Consider the following 19,696-nt stretch of genomic DNA (forward strand, 5'->3'; position numbering starts at 1 on the left):
GTCCCGTGACTCACCTTCTAGAAGCAGTGAAAGGATGCACGATGAAGGCAAGTGCTGTGGTGAGACAAACAAACATGAACACTACTTTTTTTCTGGTCTTTGTTCAATATACATATTTTTCCATCTTTGTCTTCCTTTAAGTTCTTTAATGTTTCAGGTCGTTATTTTCCGTCATTCGACCAGAAATATTTTCATGACGCATACTATTGTAACAACACATTGTTCCCAAATTCCACCTCATGTCGCTTGATTTCAGTGACTGTGATCCAGGGATTCTTGGCAGCCTCACGTCTTATAAGCTTGTCTGCTTGTCTTTCTTAGACCTCCAGAAATCAGTAGCCTACACGAGAACGAGATGCGATCGGATGGCAGAGCATGCGCTGCCGTGAGTAGCACAAATATCCCTGCTTTACAGATTCGTATGCTTCAGTATTTCCTTCCGAAGCATATTTGATTAGGGAGAAACCGTTTTTCTCTATCGAATAACTTTCCCTCCAACCATACTAGAAGTCAAGTAAGAAGTGACAGGCTAAATATAAAGGCATGTGATTTACCGATGGTTAGGGTTTGGGTGGCCGGGGTGACTTGGGTCCAGTACTTCTCTCACCCACCCCTCCTCAAACAAGTAGGAAGACGCCTTACCTTAGAATCAGTGACAAGCCATAGGTACTTATTTGTGTGTGATACACCATACACAGCTGGAGGGCCCAAACATAACTGAGCGTATGTGCCGGTTGCGGGTTGGCAATGTTCGTGGGTTCGAAACTCGTTAATGAACCAGTGCAAAATTGGTCGAAAAATCTTTTCATGAACTACTACTGCTTAATGAATAGGAACATTGGTGAACCGGGTTTCACTGTAATGCATTGGTAAATAAATAATGTAAAATAATATATAACTAAATTTTCACTTTTATTGTTATAAATCAACTCTCTTATGAACCACTTACTGCACAGGAAATTGAACCAGTGAGGTGTTACATAAACTGTTTCCATCTTTGCATAACAATGGGTATTAGATCTGGTAGTAAAGAAACTAGTAACACATAGTACAGTACTAGAACACAGCAGCTGATCACCAGAGTTCTGGGCTCTGTGAAAGTCCAATACTGTCTAGGAAATTGATTTAAAGCTATAGATGGATAAATCTATAATACGCTTATCTTTTATAAATTTTAAAATGAAACACTAACATATCAGTTAGTGCTGAGGAAACAAATACTTAAGTAGACGCTTTAACATTCCACCATCTTATAATCTTAAACAGAAATAAGTACATGAAAATAAAGAGATGTTTTTACCATTTGTTTTTCTTCAGAAATAACAGGTCTTGATAACTGGCTTCCTACCTTTTAACACCACACCATATACAGTTTATGGTAACTGGGAATAGCAACAGTTGAGGCCTAATGCTGCACAGAAACAAGCCAAGTGTCCTGCCACAAATTTAGCAGTTTCTCACATGCATCAAGCTCAAGTATGAGAAACAGCCAATAATATCAAGCTCGGTACAAAAAAAAACTCTTTATGTTTTTCACTTTAATTGCTGCAGTAGTGAAATGTCAAGCTTCAAACGGGTAAAAAATTCACTTGTAAGAATGGATTATGTTATCTATGTTGCCGCAAGCTTGTTTGGTCACTTAATTTGTTAAAAACCTACTACATACCATCATTACCACGTCTGAGGTTATGAGGCAAACTCGCAGGACATCTGTCTCTCATGTCATGGGCAATGAGCTCTGGAATGCATAGTGGATGAAAGTGTGTATAGTACAGACAGCTAAACCAACACCTTGTCACGAGAAACACGGAAGAAATTTTACAATGAGAAATCTAGTCATTAGAAAAAATATACACAGTAATGTGATCTATATCTACAGGACTCATGATGTGTGTTTTCTAATCTAGAACTGATACTGGGATGTAACCAAACCAACTGGCATGGCACTGGGACTGAGATAATTTAAGGCAAAGTATCCCAGGCCTCAACACACAATTCATAATCCTATAATATATACCTATATTCTTGAAGTCCAAAACAATTCTAGACTGAGTATATGAATGAAGAGTAAAGAATGAGTTGTTTATGAATAACAATTCTGCTAACTGATAATAGTTTCACTGTCGAGTGCCTTTACCAGTTACCAATTTTCCAATGCCACTTGCCTGCTAACAATTCTACAGGAATAATTTTGATTTTTTTTTTTTGCTATTCTGAGCAATAAGTCAATTTGCTTATTAATAACAATCAAATACTATTATTCAAATCTTGAGTAGAAAATACACCAATCTTTTTTCATATGCACTACATACCTGTTCCTCAAGAGAAACTATTGCCAGAAAATGCCTTGAGTATATAAACAATAATAATAATTATAATAATAGGAATAAGCTTCCTCTCCTCTGTCATTACTATAGTGTGACCAATGGTTCTGTGTCAAAGGTAAGGGGTTCAAATCACTGCAAGCCTCATCCCTCCTGGACTAGATCAGAACCCAGCCTCCCACCAACTCAAAATCATGGGAAACTTATAAAACAGCTTGATCACATTGCCTAGCCTTTCACTCTTTGGCAGTGAAAAGTCTTCACTGAAAGCTAGACATTTTTATGTACATGTTTGTAACCAATGAATCATTATAAAAAAATAGGCATGGAAATATATTTGGAAGTTGTATTCTGAGTTTTTTTTTTTTCGAGTTTAAAAAATGTTAAAATATCAGTTGTTACAATAAACATATAATATATATATTTTTTTAAATAACAGTATTTCATGTAATGATAAAAAGTATCAAAATAAGCACAATGTATTTATAGTGAAGAGAACATATGAGCAGATTAGATTTCTTCATAAAACAACTAATATTAAAATGAAACCTACACAATTTTGCACAAGACCTCATAATCAAGATTCAAGTTGGTTCTGTTACATGAGTGTGTCCTATCAAAGCACAGAGTAAGAGCATAGTGACAGAACCACATGCAGGCAAAGGGAATGCTTCAAGGAGTGGTAAGACTGATTAATACAGGTTGCATAATCAAGAAAATATCATTATCAGCCATACAGATAAAGCATTCACACCTGAAGCTGGAGATAGTTGTACAACATTTCATATATGGACTTCACCTTGGTGAATCAACTCTGCTATGTAATTTTGACAATTTCATTTTTTTTAACCACGATTTTCATTGGATTTCCCAAAACAACAGTCACAAACAATACAAACCACGTTATCGTTTCCACTTTTGGAAATATCAACATATCACTTGGCTACACATAAATATAAATAATATTGCATGTTGTACAATTTTTACTATAGTCCAATCTTCACATGTTACTTATTGTCAGTAACGGTGCATTTCCATTGTATTGTAACTTTCAGCAGTATTTAAAGCATTATTACTTCATAATTAATATAACACAGATGAGTAGCATTATTGTGAACTTGAAATAAACTATTGCATTAAAAGTTTTGAGTTTCTGCACTAAATGGAACACCCTGTAACATTGTTAGCTCTGTCCCAAAAGAGCACAAGACCTGATATTACTAGAGCCTGGTGTGAAAAACCACCAGCAGGAGTGTATCTGTGGACACAGATAAGACTGGGCTTAGTACTCCTCCTCCTCGGGGGGTGGGGGGACATCCTCCACATCTTCAGGGGCAGCAAATCCATCCTGTATGACAACAAAATCCAATATAAAGTAATAGCAAGGCACTACAACAAAGAACAAGCTTTTATCACTCATACCTGTGTTGGAGATTCCAAAGTGAGTAAGTGTGGAATACCCATTACTTAGTGACCTCCCCAGTAAGTGCCATTATGATGGCCCAGATCATTACTAAGTCCTTACTTTGAGTTAATTTCACACCAAAACTGCCACAATATGATATCTACGTACAACCCACAAACTACTCAATTACTTTGTAAAATTAAAAGATTGTTAGTATCTAGCATTTCATCTGCATGGAACCAATTCTTCAAATCTTTAGAGAGAGAGAGAGAGAGAGAGAGAGAGAGAGAGAGAGAGAGAGAGAGAGAGAGAGAGAGAGAGAGAGAGAGAGAGAGAGAGAGAGAGAGAGAGAGAGAATATGATTAGCTTTTGGAAAATTCACAAACCTAAAAAATCTGAACAAAAATATTTTGAAAGAACATCAGGGATATATATGTATATACATTATCAAAATGTTAACAGATATTACATATGTTTAACAGATTCTATCTCTACCTTAATAACAAACTCAACAATGATGTACTGTACTATGACACATTCATACTGTATGCCTAAAATAGATGTGCTGTTGCACCTTCTCTTAGCTCTTCAGGAACATCAGCAGCAAAGCACTGTGAAGCAGTAAAAGGCTGATAAAGAGACTGGGTTTGTAAGAGGTGAAATTACCTCCCTAACAGTGTGTAAATAAGACAGTCATTGTATAGTATAGTACTTGTTGGCATAATGGCAATAACCATTTGCACATTAATCCAAATATGGTTGACAATAATCTCAGTACTCAAAGAATCTGAGTTCCACTTTGATAGCAACCAATGCTGCATTTCTGCCATGTTCATGTCACGGATCTATTAATATACTAAATGCTAATTAGTAATTTCACTAAATATGCATGCAGCTGTTTATCTAATATTTTCAGCAATTTGTGGTGTATTTTTTATTATTATTATTATTATTATCATCATCATAGTTTTTTTTCTTTATTGTCAAGAAGAGTGAAGTTTAGATTTTAACCTTATATAATTTTGTATTAAGTGCTTGATGATGATGATGATGACAGTGGTGGTGGTAGATGTGGTGGTGAAGACAATGACAATACCAATGACAACAATGATGATGGCAATGACAACGATGAATGTGATGATGATGGTGGTGATGGTGGTGATAAAAGAGAAAAAAGCATATATGTACTACTAATACACCAATTTTGTCTGCACCATTGTATTGCACACCCCACATCTACAATCCTACAGTGCACAACAGGCAGAAAAACAAGAACTGTACAAGATGTTGACTGAATTGCTATACTATACAGTGAGAATTACAAAAGCACCAGATAGATCTAAGGTTAGTAAAGCACAGTGAAATGAAGACCTATATTCAGAAACTTTTGTTCTTCCATCATGACTGTCTTCAAAGGCCACAGAGATGATCAGTAGCATTCTCAAAATGTTAACATATAAACCTTGTTAATCTGTCACTGAAACAATAAACTATCCTTGAAAACATATCAACGTCACTAGAACCATAAAAAAAACACACTTGAAAACCTGTTATCTGTCACTAGTACCATAAAAACATCTTTGAAAACCTGTTAATCTGTCACTAGAACCATAAAAAACACCCTCAGAAACCTGTTAATCTGTCACTAGAACTATAAAAAAAAAAAAAAAAAAAAAAAACTCTTGAAAACTTGATAATCTGTCACTAGAACCATAAAAACACCTTTGAAAACCTGTCATTTCAACTAGAGCCTTTTGAATGCAGTCAAGGTGTAGGCAGAAGTGTTTCAGAGCATGGCTTCAGGTATACCCAGTGACAGGCTGCCAGCTTAGATACCAATGTTATCTGTGTGATCTAGTGTTAGCGCTTGTAATATTTCTGATGAGTAATGTAATATCCCATTAGAGTAAAGTAGGACCATAGGCACTTTCGGGTCGAGGGGGTCCTTAGGTACATGGATTTGAAAGGCATCCAATTGGGGTAACAGTTTCCCAAAGCCAAAACCAAAATTGTCTGTTAGAAGGTATCAACTGATCCTTTGATACTGAAACAAGTTAAATTCACATTCTGCAAAACTTTCATGACACAAACCATCTCAGTAACAGGAAGATGAAATTATTAATTACTATACTATATAAGGAATGTTATCTTATTAGTCACAAAGATCAACATTCTTCCAGCAGTACATTTGTCACCCCAGCCAGTATTGATATTTGCACAGGTGGTTAACATCAATTAGTGTCTTTTTCAATAAAACAAAGGCTATTATTGAGTGATAGGTAAAACAAATAAAATAAACAAAATGAATAAATAACAATAAGACAAAAATAAATAAAAATAAAACAATAAAAAAAAAAATAAATAAATAAAAAAAATAATAAAATAAATAAAAAACTACAAGATCTGGATTAATTATTGGGCAATCATTTAGTGAACAGCAATCACACAAGCAGGCTAGCACTCTGATCAGGTAACACTTCAGTTATAAACCTTACTCTAGGAAAAATCAGGTGGAGGGGACATGGGATTATTGTCTTCACACCCTGTAATTGTAATATCAACACTAAAGTCAACTAAATTTTAATTAAACTGGAAAAGGAAGAAGCAACTCAAAAGGCAAAAATAAAGCAGACAGGAGTATGGACTTTCATTAGTAGTTATTACAGCAAAAAGTTTAAAGCTTGTAGAAAGATTTAGAATTGGTGTGTGCATGATATGAAAAACTTTGTAGATTACTGGCAAGACCATCCAATATGTATATATATATATATATATTTTGCAAATGCAAGTTAACATGCCTGTGATTGGTCTGGAAGGTTCTCAGTAAAGGTGTCTGGATTCTCTGCAGAACTACCCTGAGGGAAGAATTTTGACACATTCATTGTGGGTTCTTCATCATATATATATAAAAGGGAATATCCCTGCTCCTATACCCACAGTCTTCAAGGGGTAAATACTTTACTGTCTAAAGTCAGTAAATATTCTATGCACTTTGCTTCTCAAGTACACATTCCATTACTAAAGTGTTAAGATATCTACAACTATGACAGCTTTATGCAAGTAAATAAGGTCAGGTCTAACAAATGTATGTAATTTACTTCTAAGGCAGGGTCACATAAGCAAAATTCTCTATACCTCACTTTCAAATTCAGACCTTAGTCCACCTTATCATTCTGAATTGTTAACTGTTACAAGCACAACCAGGACCAAGGCCAGGGTGTGTTAAAGGGAAAGCTGTTGTGGCTACATGAAAAATGCTGTATTGGCACAATACCATAGCTGCACATAATTTATAACTATAATCTGTATGTTTTACCAGTCTTACATCCTTTTACACTGTATTTCTAAATTTCTTATAAAATTCTTAATTACATGGAATTGACACTTATAAAAACATTACTATAAATTCCATTGAGGGTTAAAATGGTCAACTTGTGACCAAGAACACTTAGGTTTAGATCTGATAAGGGGAAAGCAATTTTAATTAGCATGAAATCATAAAAAAAAAAAAAAAAAAAAAGGTGAACATGAACTCCCCTGATAGATGCTGATATAAAGAGACCCAGGTACGACTGATCCTAGTGCAGTGTCCTTGGCGAGGACAGATCCCCTTTCCTTAGTGGCTAAGAAATGCCACGGCCTAATTATCACTTTATACAATCATGCAAAATTAATCCAAATTCATAAATAACTTTTGTTCCAACAAACCCTCTTCACACTGTATACACAAAAAAAAACAATTGGCTAATAAATGTGCAAATACAGCATTATAGTAAATAATGTTGAGTTAATACCAATTACTGAATACTTTATGGCCATTATTTCATTAGAGAACCATCAATATTTCAGATGTTATTGAAAATTCCTCACTATACTCCTCTAAAAGAAAACTGAAGCAAAGAAATTCATAAATAATTACCTATTTTAAACAGTCCATTTAAGATATACTGTTGTATAAACCTTGCCAGGTCCATGACAGAGGGACCTACACAAGTTACCTCAATCAAATAATAGATTTCTTTTTTTTTTTTATAAAACTGAACACAAAACATAAGGTAACTGAAAACATACAAAATTAACTTAGAAACCTAAATCTAGTTGGTTTAATTAAATGTACTTCATTTAACTGTATATTTAAAATATAAGAAAATGAAGTTTCTTTCAGTAGATAAATCTTGTGTTTAACACAAATGAATGTAAGTCAAGTAACACAGAATAGGTACAATGGCTAGTACTGAATGTTCCAAAGTTACTGTGCAATGAAGTACCACTTTCCACAACACAGTTCTTCCCATAGCAATGTTGTAAATGTTTAGCACTGGCCTCAAAACAAGTCTGGATATGTTTTCATTCAGCATGATCTAGGCAACACTCATGCATTATGAAGACAGGTCCAAATTTGTCCTCAGGCTGGTGAAAACAATCTGAACATATACTGTGAACAGAACTGTCACTACATGCAGATTTTGGCACATCTGACATCTCCTTAATTAAAGCTTCTGAAACAGGCAGTGATGGGAATCCATGAAACACCAGCTAAACACTGCCAAAAGAAGCTGCCAAAATTGTTAATAGAAAACTTACAACCACAGAGCCCAATTATGAAATACATATGCTAAACTTAGAGTACAATAATTCTAGGGATTTATAGCTGGCCAAACTAAATCAGGTGTTTAGATACTTTTCACGCACACACTGGTTGAAAGTCCTTTTCATAAATAAGTCAACAAAAGAGTCAAACAACATGTGTCCTGGATCTAAGAATTTTCAATATTGTACCTCCAATCTAATGATATTTGGTACACACTGCAGAAGAATCCACACACCATTTTTCTATGTCTTTATTCTGGTTATCTATACCTTCCAAAATGACCCATGCTATGACAATATCCACAACCCATCCAAGTAGGTCTAGAATTATATAGGAGAAACTTTGTATTACAGTGATAGACAGCCAAAACCACAAAAAAAGAATCCCAAACACCATTAAGATCTTTCCAGTTGAATTTCCGATGTCATACACAACCACACAATATGCACAATCAGCTGAGGCTCTGTGATATCACCAATCACTCAGCTGCCTTCAAGAATCAAAATCATCCCTTTCATGGATTCCCATCAGTCTTGCCATTTCCTGAATCAGATTTCCTGGGTCCACCAATACAATCTTGGAATCTGTATAATTGTTGCCTCCCAACAAGGTGGCAATATTCTTAATAGATGCCTAGCTTTTATTCTTTGCAAATATAATAGAAAACAGCAACATCCAATTAAATGATAAAGTCAAATATATCTGGAATATATTTAAACGTACTTAGAAGCACAATACCAAAACAGAGACTATGTCTTCTAATCATTATTGATGAAATGCAAAGTGGCATTACATGTGCTCTCAATCTTCTTTCAACACTGGCTTGTGTTATCATTACATAGATAAAGATGATAAGAGAGGATACTGATGGTCAAACTAAGTTAAGTGAGAGCTTTAAAAAAATTTCAAAAAAATTGTCAGTATAATTCTGTGTGTATTTCATTGAAAAATGGTATATAAAAAGAAAAACTAAAAATCCACATAATCTTTGGTATATCTTTTCACATACCATTCATCAATGGAATACACTCATATATATATATATATATATATATATATATATATATATATATATATATATATATATATATATATATACACACACACACACACACACACACACACACACACACACACACATATATATATATATATATATATATATATATATATATATATATATATATATATATATATATATATATATATACACACACATACATACATACATACATACATATATATATATATATATATATATATATATATATATATATATATATATATATATATATATATATATATATATATATTGGTAAGTACACCTCACTTTGGTGGTTATCAAGGAAACAAGTTATACAGAAACCTAGATGGTATGAACAAAAGAGTTCTTGGTGGACACAGGAATTACTTAATCAAATTGCAAAAAATCTGAGGTTTCAAAGGGAAAGTTTTCAGATACTGAGTGAATCTGCACAGAATAGCACTCCAGTGTTCTAAAGATAAAAGAATGGAAAGCAGCGAGATCCAAAGCCACCACATTACATGCACACTGACAAATTGTGAACATGAAAAATTATGACCACAAGTAACCATTCCATTTTGACAACTTGTGATGAAGTCTTCCTGTACAGATTTTCAAATATTTTCCAGGGACAAAATTTTGTTCTTTTGGGGTCAGTGGCACTGCTGCATTGTATCATACGAATATTCACTTTATTCCTGAGAATCTAAAATTCATTCCCTCCCTACCTCTTTGTAACACTACCTATCTATTTGATGCTTTCTTAAGTATCTTTATTATACACCCAGACATTCACCAGACACTCACATACAATAACTCACACATGTCACCAAACAACACAATACCCTTCACCATACAAATCAACACTTACCTCTGTGGCATACAAGATGTCCAACACCTTGGTCACAAATTCGTTACTTTCGTTATTCTCACCCTCATCCTGACACAAAACTTCAATTTCTCTTAGTTTGCCAAAATAGAAGTCTCTTTCTTTTTCCAATCCAGTCACTGTCAATCTCAGGTCCATAAGCTGGAATAATTAAACATTTTAGATAATTATATCATACTTGAAACATGAAAATATTTTGTTGCTGAAATTATCAGCCACAATTACAGACCAAATCTTTCAAAATATGTTGATTTTTCTCATTCTCTTTCAGATCCACATCATAATAACAGTAGTAATTTGTTTTGTCAACAAAAATCCCTACCTGACTGGAGAGCTCTTCTACTTGTGCATTGCTACCTGCAGGGGAACGACTGTTTACTGCTGGACGAGAGGCAATGCGGGAGGGTGTTTGGCGGGAGCCTGTCAAGGAAAAATGCATTCATATTCAAGCAGATCATGTTGGCTAAGTAATTCCAGGTTCAGGAGACAATAAACCTAAACATTCCTTTCACATAATACAATATTTTCATCAAACTCTATTCTTTGGCTCAATCAATGCCACAATATGCCACTTGAAGGTTGGAAAGAGCAAATTATCAGACATTCTCTAAAAGTAACTCTTGTGTAACATTGGCGAGTTGTGGAGTGCAGCAAACCACTCACCCACGGCAGGAGCTTGGCGGATAGGTGCTGCTGGCCGCATGGTAGGAGCAGCTGGCTTTCTCAGGCCGCCTCCCTTGCCACCAAGGTGCTCACCTTGTCTTGCTCCGAGGGCATCATATTCTTGCCCTCCATAGTTGGCATCAAAGAACTTTTTGAACCACTGTTTGAATAATAAAATAATATATATATATATATATATATATATATATATATATATATATATATATATATATATATATATATATATATGAAGAAATAAATAAATAGTCTAATTAATAGGTAGATAAATCTATCTAAAAGAACTGAAGAAAGCATAAGAGATCAATATGGGATACAAGCATAGAAAAGATGAAGACAGCTACTGGACAAAATACATCAAAATTAAAATAAGGAAAATCAGTTAAAGATTAGTTCTTAAAGTGTGAGAAAAGTGAAACATTATACATGAAACAAATGACAAGTGACATGATGTATAAAAGATTTTCCATTCTTGTATTACTCTTAATACAGACTCAACAAAAAGGAACAAATCACAAAATCTGCCAAACACTGGTGGTGGTGGCTCTCATAAATCACTTTACCTGCAGGAATTCAAAATTGTCCTGGAATTTTCCCTTTATCAGTTTATCAACAGGAACAATCTGAAAGAGAAAGAACAAAAATAATCTACCAGCTACTTTTTATGACTTGTTACATTTGTAATATTAAGTAGTACACATAGCACATCTATCATAAGATACAGAACAACTTGCCTTGTCAACCTGGAGTCTCTTGAAGGCATATTGCAGGATTTTGAAGTTGTTAATATACTCATGTTCAAGGTTTGTGTTGAATTTGATCTTCTTTAGCATAACAGATCCTGGAATGAAGGTAATTTTATCTTATTCCCGAACAAGCACAAAAGAACATTTGTATATTATCATATATAGGTTTTTGTTTCATGTTAGCCACAGAAGTGAATTACAATCTATTGCTAGTTTTTGGTATAATGAATGATAATACAAAATTTTTGAATGCTTTCAGAAATATTACAATTTACTTTCAATAACATATGCAACAGAAAGTAAGAAGAAATGACAAGTCTGCCACTACCATTCTAGGGGTCATTTCTAGTTTCTGATTTATAAATACTTAAAATATCAGGACTTGAAATCTCTGCAGAACAAACTCACCCGGGAAGAGCATGTCTATGAACTGGCAGTAGGCCGCACCGGTGCACAGCTCCTCAACCTTGACAAAGTTGGACTGGAGGCAATCATTGACCCAGTTCAGCATATCATGGCGACTCAGGTTTTCAGTCGTTGCACTTGTGGAAAATACGTTCACTGCCATTGCTGCTTTGCTGTGAAGGAAGATTTCTGCTGAGCTGCATTCCAGTAAAATAAATAAGTGGATTTGCTAGTCATTTCAGGTACTGATAGAATCATTTCACTGAGAAGTCCCTGCCAGCTTGAGACCTGTAAGGTGCCCCAAGGCTCTCCCTGTCACCACACACTAGACAAGGCTGTGTTTGTTAGTGCCATTACTTCAATGATTCATTTATTTCTAAATCTAATGTATAATTCTATGAGTAAAATAAACTGTGACAAGATGTACCATACAGAACAGTCAAACAAAGAATTAGATAAAACATCTGTGTAATGGATTATTAAGGATCAAAAACAAATACTGAGGAAACCCAAAGAACTTCAAGACAAACCCGAGATTTACCCGTCATGTGACTCAGTAAGACATCACAAACATGTACTGGGAAACAGAACCACTTCACACACCAAATAGACCAGCAGCAAGAGGACCAGGAGAGCAAGGCGCAAAGGAATTTGGAAGGAGGCACCAGCACCGGCACCAGGAGACCTACAAGGATACAAGGATACAAGGCCACCCCCCCTACAAGGCTGACACTTCCGCCGCCACTCCCTGCTGTCATCCTTCACCGCACACTACTATACTACCCCTAATAACACCTCCCCTCCATCCCCCTCGCCGGCATTTTCCCCAAGGCACACACCACAGGGATCTAGCCGGAAGCCTTCAGAAATACACGATCAGTACCACCAGTACCACCACTCATTCGAAAAACCCCAGGTAGGCCCACTGCCGGTACTACTTCCTCTCTTTGTCGCCCTCCCAGTCTAGCAACCTGGAATATTCTGGTGAAGAAAGAGGATTTGGAGTGTAATGTTACATGTGTGGGTTGTACATACCTTTTCGAGCTGTTGGGTTAAGGAGAAAAGGAGTATTAACAGCCGTGCTCTGGGCCGCTGGACCTCCACCACCCTCGGGAATGACAGCTGACAACACATGTGCGCACCTCTTCACTACACTCATTACTTCCTTATCCATCTGTCTCATTCCCACCAATTATGCATTGAAATATTACCAAGAAGCATAAAATGTCTTTATATTCCTATCATGCTTTAAGATAGATGATCAGAAATTTTCATTTAATCAATTTACACCGTTTCACTACACGGAGAAATGATTTATGATATATTTCATTATAAACATAAATTTTAAGAAAAATTATGAACTTGAATGTGAAAAAAATGAAGTTCAATACAATATTTAGTTGCCGAGTGAATGTGAGTGTTGTTTACAGTCCTGCAAGTCACCGGGAGTTCGGCCACTACTCTCCCAGCCTCTCATTCCACCTCTCCTGCACATCCTCACGCGCCGCAGACATGGATTTGCAGTGCCTTATTGGTGAGAACTCTTCAATATAAACCTCAAGTAGTGTCAGGTATCTACTTTATTCCTGCAATCCCCAGTAGATACCTCCTGAACAGTCTTTTCGCGTCCTAGTGGTGGTTTCCTAGATCCACGTTTGGCTGGAGGAGTACTGGCGCTTCCATTGGTGTCTCTAGGGTCAGGGTGAATGTCCATCTTCTCATGGTCAAAATGTGTGGTGCTGAGTAGCGGTAATAGGTGTATTAGCTCCTTTGTTCTGTACTTCTGCATTGTGCATGGAGGCATCACATATTTATTGCAGATCCTATGACTGTGTATATTTATTTAATCATTATAGTTTTGGTTAACGTATACATTTAGATAAGTTTTTACTATAGGAGATTTTTTTTTTTTTTTTATTATTTTATTCTGAAAGGTGAAATCATATTCTATGTTGGATGCTAAGTACTGTATGTGGGTAGATAAGATATATGAAATTTGGGCACTGCTCCTATTTAGATGTTCCTCCAGCTCTCTTCGTTTCCTGGCTCCCCCTTCGCAGCTCTTTCACGCAGCTGATTTGATGTCACATATATGAAGCCACGTTATTGGTCAACAACACACATGCACACACGCTCTTCCCATTCCCTTATTCATTATATTTTTTTCACTTTCCTTATTCTTTATCATTCTCATTCCCATTTCTTCCTACTCCCTTATTCATTATTCTTTTCCCCCTATTCATTATCCATTTTCTATCTGCTTTTTTATTACCATTTCCTCCTGTTCCCTTATTCATTAGCATACTCTGATCACCATTTCCTCCTATTCCCTTATTCATTATCCTCTTTCCCTATATGTTATCCATTTTTTTTTTTTTTTATCTGTTGCTTTATTATAATATTCCCTTATTCATTACCTGTCATATTTTCATTCCCATTTCCTCCTATTCCTCTATTCATTATCCATTATCCTTTCTGTCTTCTGTTTTATTTCCATTTTGTCCATTTATTATCTATTTTTTTTTCTATCTTGGTTTTTTTTCCATTTTCTCCATTTATTATCCATTTTTCTATTTCCTATTTTAATTCCATTCCCTCCATTTATTATCTCTTCTCTCTCCATTGTTGACCAATAGTGTGGCTTCATATGTTATGTCAAATCAGCTGGATGAAAGAGCTGTGAAGGAGCTGGGAAACGAGGAGAGCTGGAGGGACGACAGTGCTGAAATTTGATATGTTTAGCAAGGTATATCATTCACTTCTGTGAATTTAAGTGCTGAGTATACAAGACTGAGTATGTTTTTCTTCCAGGTATGAAATTCAATGACTTTGTACTGATGGCAACAGACATGAGTCAGCTCCAAAGAATCATGGTGCAGAAATCAGGTTGGTTTCTCCACTTATATTGCCACATACAGTCAAGGTTACAGTGTCTCTAACTTCTGGGTTACTGGTTGTTAGAGATAAATTATAGAAAATAAATATGTAAAGTACAATTTTTTTTCAGTAATCTTTTTAAGAGAAAAAAGGGATATACCTCACATATTGATGGATATTTGAGTATGTGCACTTTTATGTTCCATACTTACTTGCTGCTGGGGGAACAGGGCCTACACATTGAGGCTCACCCATTTGTCTTGCCAATCATGCTAACCACACTACAATATGCAGTGTGTGTGTGGGTGTGGGTGTGTGTATGTGTATGTGTGGCTGTGTACATACTTAATTTGATTTTGATTTACTTATTATTTTCACGTAGATGATGACAAGATGTACCAGTTGTCAAGCCACCTGGTGATGGCAGTGGCAGGTGAAGCAGGTGACACCACCCAGTTTGCAGAATACATTGCTAAGAACATCCAACTGTACAAGATGCGCAATGGTTATGAACTGTCTCCTTCTGCTGCTGTACACTTCACCCGCCACACATTAGCCACACATCTTCGCTCTCGGGTTAGTGTCTTTACCCTAGGTCACTGCTTACCTGTTGATAATTTACCTCTTTGATTCTACGTTTAGTTGTTTACTGTGCAAGACACTTTTCCATATACTTCATCTCAAACCATATATAACTACACCTTTCTTCAGATGCAAAATTAATTTCTTTGTTTGTTGCACAATAAAAAATTGTGAAAATCCTTTCTGATTAAAATATTAATCTTAATTTGATTTCTGCTACTGGGAGTTTGATCAGGCAAATTTCTTTTTGTATTTCTGAATTTATATTGTAAAGACAACTTTCACTTCATAAATATGACACTACAGATCTTGTTTAGCTTCACTGTCAGTCTTATTTGGAAGAGTGGTAACATGAAGATATTTGATAAAAGGCAGTTGAGATGAAGTGCATACTATTTGTTCAGGATCCTTCAATGTCTCTTTTTGTAAGATTCAACAGATTTTATAGAAGCACGTGATTGAAAGATAAGCCAGTAGACATTAGATAGATAGAGAACATTGGATTATAAAGGTTTGGGAAGCTTATTTTCACCATTGGATTTGTCCAAACTGAGAGGACAAAATAAGTGTGCTGGTTTAAATGATATATTTATTCTCTTGATTTTTTTACAGGAACCTTACACAGTGAACCTTCTGATGGGAGGTTATGATCCAAAGACTGAAGCAGCAGAGTTGTTCTACATGGACTTCCTGGGTGCCTCAGTACCTGTCAATTTCTATGGGTTTGGGTATGGTGGCATGTTCACCTTGTCCATCACTGACAGGGAATATAGACCAGGTAAATATAAGCTGTCATTCAATTATATTTGCCTATCATAATACACAGATCCATGCTTTTCTGGGATCACTAGCTACCTGGTCCTTTGATCTCTCCTGTCTTCACATCTGGTCTCCTTCCAGTTACCTATTTCATACAGAGGTTTCATCTCACAAACATTCTTCAAATCTCTTCCATTTTTTAGTGTTTAGATTTAGGTATTTTTTCAGGTATAATGCTAATATTTTTACTTTCATTATCCTACTTTACCTGATGGTTTATTGTTCCCATCAGACATGACTGAGGATGAGGCTTACGAACTCATGAAGAAGTGCATATCAGAGGTGAAGCGGAGATTTATTGTGAACTTGCCCAAGTTCCGGGTGCGACTCATCTCCAAGGATGGGCTGAAGGACCTACCTGTCATCGTTGCTGAAGGGGAGGCAGCATAGAGGTGCACACCTACACCATTATTTCTCCTAGCTGATGTCATCTTAGGGTTTTGTGGAAAATATCTTTCTAATCTTCAGGAATGCATATGTTGTAGCCCTCTAAGTAACAAAACATTTCAAATAATGAATTCATATTTGTTTTGTGTTTTAAAAGATTTTGAGATATCATTATTTCATAAATGTCTTGATAACATCTCAAATAAATTTTGTTATGATACTTACATTGACATTTATTTTCCCCATATACATGAGTAGAGATTAGTTGACTATATAGCATGTGAATAGACTAGAAGATCTCTATCTTGCATTGGAGTTAAGAGACTTAAGCTTATGATGATACTAAGAACATTTAAGTACACACAATATTGAATTAGTTGAAATTTAGCAACCACCACAAGAGGTAAGATACAGTTGTGCTTGAGTTGTATTGTTACAACAACAAAACTATAAGTTGTGAGGATAAATGGCCTATCAAGTAAGAACTGCAATAATTCACCAATTACAAGTTCATGTGTCTTTAGGCACTTTGTCTCAGCTCCTTCCTTCTGGGGATATCAGCCTGATATAAAGATATATACTCTGCTAAGAGTATTCTATTGCATGCTGTACTCACATACTTTGTGCAAGCAAGCATATGCTTGAGTAATATATAAAACAATATCACAGGTGTTGCCCATGACTGGAAAAATTGAAATGAATTAGTAATGAATATTCTACTCCCTCCATATTTTTTTAAATCAGTTTATTGTTAGCTTTCTTCAAGGGAAAACTTGTCATCACAGTGGTCAGTGCTTGGCTGGTGAAGAAACCCCACAGAGGAGTCAATCAGCTCTGATAATTTGTGACAAGGTTTGGGTGTTGTTGGGTTTCAGACACCTCAGGTTTGTATCAGCAGACATGAGAACCTTGGCACTGCTCCTTTCCCTCAGATATCAAATGATGTAATCCTACATGAGGATAATTTTGATTTCTTAGGATGTATACAATAAAATACCAGAAACACAACCCTTTTTTACATAATGTATTAATATAATACAAATATACATACATATTGCATTGTCTTAGCATCACAAACCATAACTCCACCCTGCAAGGCCCTGCAAGATGGTTGTTGCACAGTACTTTGCCAACATGCCTGTTGCTGCAGTGTGTCTGTCTGCATATGTACTGCCTGACATCCCTCCATACATTTGTATAATCCAGCTTTTATTACTTCTGTTAAGTTCTACTGATGTCAAGTGAAGTAAATAAGCAGTAATTTCCTGTATTTGTAATTACCTTAAATCTTCATGTTCATTATCACTGGAAAATCAAGTCTAGCTTCTCTTTACGCCAGCTGGTTATGACTCAAGATTTACCTCCTGCTTCATAAAATATTTGAGGTCTGAACAATGATGTTACCTGCTTTTACAAATGTACTGGAGACAGTAAAAATACAATAAAGAAAATTTGTGGTTTGATAAACCATGAGCCATGCTTTCTTACAAGGTTCTGTAAATAAACTCTGTACATGTAAGAAAAAGCAAGATCAGCACATGGCTCATGGGCTCTGAAGCATCAGAACATTTATTCATAACCATAATGTATCTGTTGTGATATTAAGTGTGAATCCCAAATAAGTGACACTACTATGATGCTAGGCATAAGGGATTCACTGCTACTATCTTTTCATAACGACTGTGATAAACTGACTACTGTAACTCACAGCTGTCTTCGCCAATATGAGTTTTGTCTAGGTTTCCGAGATTCTGCTTTCCACGTAAGTAAAGTTCTGTCCTTCAACAACCATGATCATGTGAAAATAACTACATTTGCATTTAAAAACCAAATGACTAGACTGCATTCACAGAGAAAGATATATGATTTATGAGATTAAGGAAGTGAATTATGCTGTGTAAAAATCCTGTCTGTCTTGCCTTCACAGGTCTCCTAGTCCCTGACAAAGGTGGGGAGTGGTTTAGAGCAATGTTTTATGACAGTAATGATTAGTACAAGTATCTGCTACATCAGATGCAGAGCAACTACACAATAAAAATATCAACATTTAATTCTCCCTCTAACTGTACCAGCAAATAGAATTTAATGGTTCTCTTTCTCTCTACAAGTGAGGACTATTCATAACTCTATGACTGAAATTCTTTGGAAGATTAAATTGTCAAAATGAAATTCCTGAATGAAAACAGCATGTGGGCAAACAACAAACACTTGAAATTTTTGTTTATATGTATCAGTTTGGTTCAAGTCAATGTTGTGTGACCCATGAAATAATTTTGCTTAGGGTTACTCAACCTTTCTTCATGTTTCATTCTTACTTCATGGATAGCATAAACTTTATTACAAAAATATATATACATATATATATATGTGTAGCTATCTTCACTGAATGATTATAGCATGTGTCTTATGATGTGAAGCAGTTCATATCAACCATATCTTAACCAAAAAAAATTGAGCATGTCAAAATAAAATATCTCACTTGTAATATACAAAGTATTCAACCAAAAAAATAATTAATTGTATAAGATAATTTTACAACCACAAAGTGTGTACGTACACGTATGTGTAGAGAAAAAAATTAAACTAATAAAGGACAATCTTCAACTAATACTTCACACAATGACGACGGCACATCTTGACAGATCGCTGGCTCCTTGTTTCTTCTTACAACACTGGGTGAGGTGGTACACTGCAGGCTGCTGGCCACTGGCTTTTACTTTTCTAAACAGTTATGGTAGCCAACACCACTGTGATGTCATCAGGCTTCCCACCTGCACAAGCACATAAATGAAAGATATCAGTGTTGTAGCCATTACTACTAAGAATCATGCGTCCATCCTGCAGCTGCATTAATTCTCAGGGTTGAGGAACAGAAGAAAATAACAAGCATACAAACTGAAGGGAGAAATTAAAAATGGAGCAAAGGACATCATCACCAAATAAATACAGCAACCTCATATGGCCTG

The 19,696-nt window shown here is 35.5% G+C and overlaps 3 protein-coding genes across 5 annotated transcripts in view; 1 reads left to right on the forward strand and 2 right to left on the reverse strand.

Moving 5' to 3' along the window:
* Positions 1-899: 899 nt before the first annotated feature.
* On the reverse strand, positions 900-13,224 carry LOC123515968 (microtubule-associated protein RP/EB family member 1-like). 3 transcript variants are annotated; one of them, XM_045274924.1, is made up of 9 exons: positions 13,101-13,224; positions 12,069-12,238; positions 11,649-11,755; positions 11,478-11,537; positions 10,897-11,056; positions 10,556-10,653; positions 10,216-10,374; positions 6,528-6,584; positions 900-3,672 (listed from the first exon to the last, which is right to left on the reverse strand). In XM_045274924.1, the coding sequence occupies exons 2-9, from the start codon at positions 12,226-12,228 to the stop codon at positions 3,607-3,609; spliced, it is 867 nt and encodes a 288-aa protein (XP_045130859.1). In that variant the 5' UTR covers positions 12,229-12,238; positions 13,101-13,224; the 3' UTR covers positions 900-3,606. The 3 variants fall into 3 exon arrangements, with proteins under 3 accessions (XP_045130859.1, XP_045130857.1, XP_045130858.1); XM_045274922.1 differs by lacking the exon at positions 13,101-13,224 and adding an exon at positions 12,669-12,838; XM_045274923.1 differs by lacking the exons at positions 6,528-6,584; positions 13,101-13,224 and adding an exon at positions 12,669-12,838.
* Positions 13,225-13,427: 203 nt separating this feature from the next.
* On the forward strand, positions 13,428-16,954 carry LOC123515972 (proteasome subunit beta type-2-like). Its single transcript, XM_045274928.1, has 5 exons — positions 13,428-13,599; positions 14,877-14,951; positions 15,325-15,518; positions 16,137-16,302; positions 16,576-16,954. Exons 1-5 carry the CDS (start codon positions 13,443-13,445, stop codon positions 16,731-16,733), a joined length of 750 nt encoding a protein of 249 aa, XP_045130863.1. The 5' UTR covers positions 13,428-13,442; the 3' UTR covers positions 16,734-16,954.
* A 777-nt stretch (positions 16,955-17,731) lies between these two features.
* LOC123515969 (protein phosphatase PTC7 homolog) overlaps positions 17,732-19,696 on the reverse strand; it is a 52,927-nt gene continuing 50,962 nt past the window's right edge. The window contains exon 5 of the mRNA XM_045274925.1: positions 17,732-19,501. Within this exon, the coding sequence (XP_045130860.1) occupies positions 19,452-19,501 (50 nt within the window). The 3' untranslated portion in view covers positions 17,732-19,451. The remainder of the gene's footprint in view (positions 19,502-19,696) is intronic.

Source organism: Portunus trituberculatus, chromosome 40 (assembly GCF_017591435.1).
Source record: "Portunus trituberculatus isolate SZX2019 chromosome 40, ASM1759143v1, whole genome shotgun sequence".
NCBI lineage: Eukaryota > Metazoa > Arthropoda > Malacostraca > Decapoda > Portunidae > Portunus > Portunus trituberculatus.

Bases quoted from the DNA above. Each gene is read 5' to 3' on its own strand.
- LOC123515968 (XM_045274922.1), bottom strand. From the start codon at position 12,823: ATGACAGCAGGGAGTGGCGGCGGAAGTGTCAGCCTTGTAGGGGGGGTG. The intron at 11,538-11,648 runs GCAAGTTGTTCT...TTTCTCTTTCAG, and splicing joins AGAGACTCCAGGTTGACAAG to ATTGTTCCTGTTGATAAACT. The intron at 11,057-11,477 runs GTAAAGTGATTT...TTATTCAAACAG, and splicing joins ACAATTTTGAATTCCTGCAG to TGGTTCAAAAAGTTCTTTGA.
- LOC123515972 (XM_045274928.1), top strand. From the start codon at position 13,443: ATGAAGTTCAATACAATATTTAGTTGCCGAGTGAATGTGAGTGTTGTT. The intron at 14,952-15,324 runs GTTGGTTTCTCC...ATTTTCACGTAG, and splicing joins AATCATGGTGCAGAAATCAG to ATGATGACAAGATGTACCAG. The intron at 16,303-16,575 runs GTAAATATAAGC...TGTTCCCATCAG, and splicing joins TGACAGGGAATATAGACCAG to ACATGACTGAGGATGAGGCT.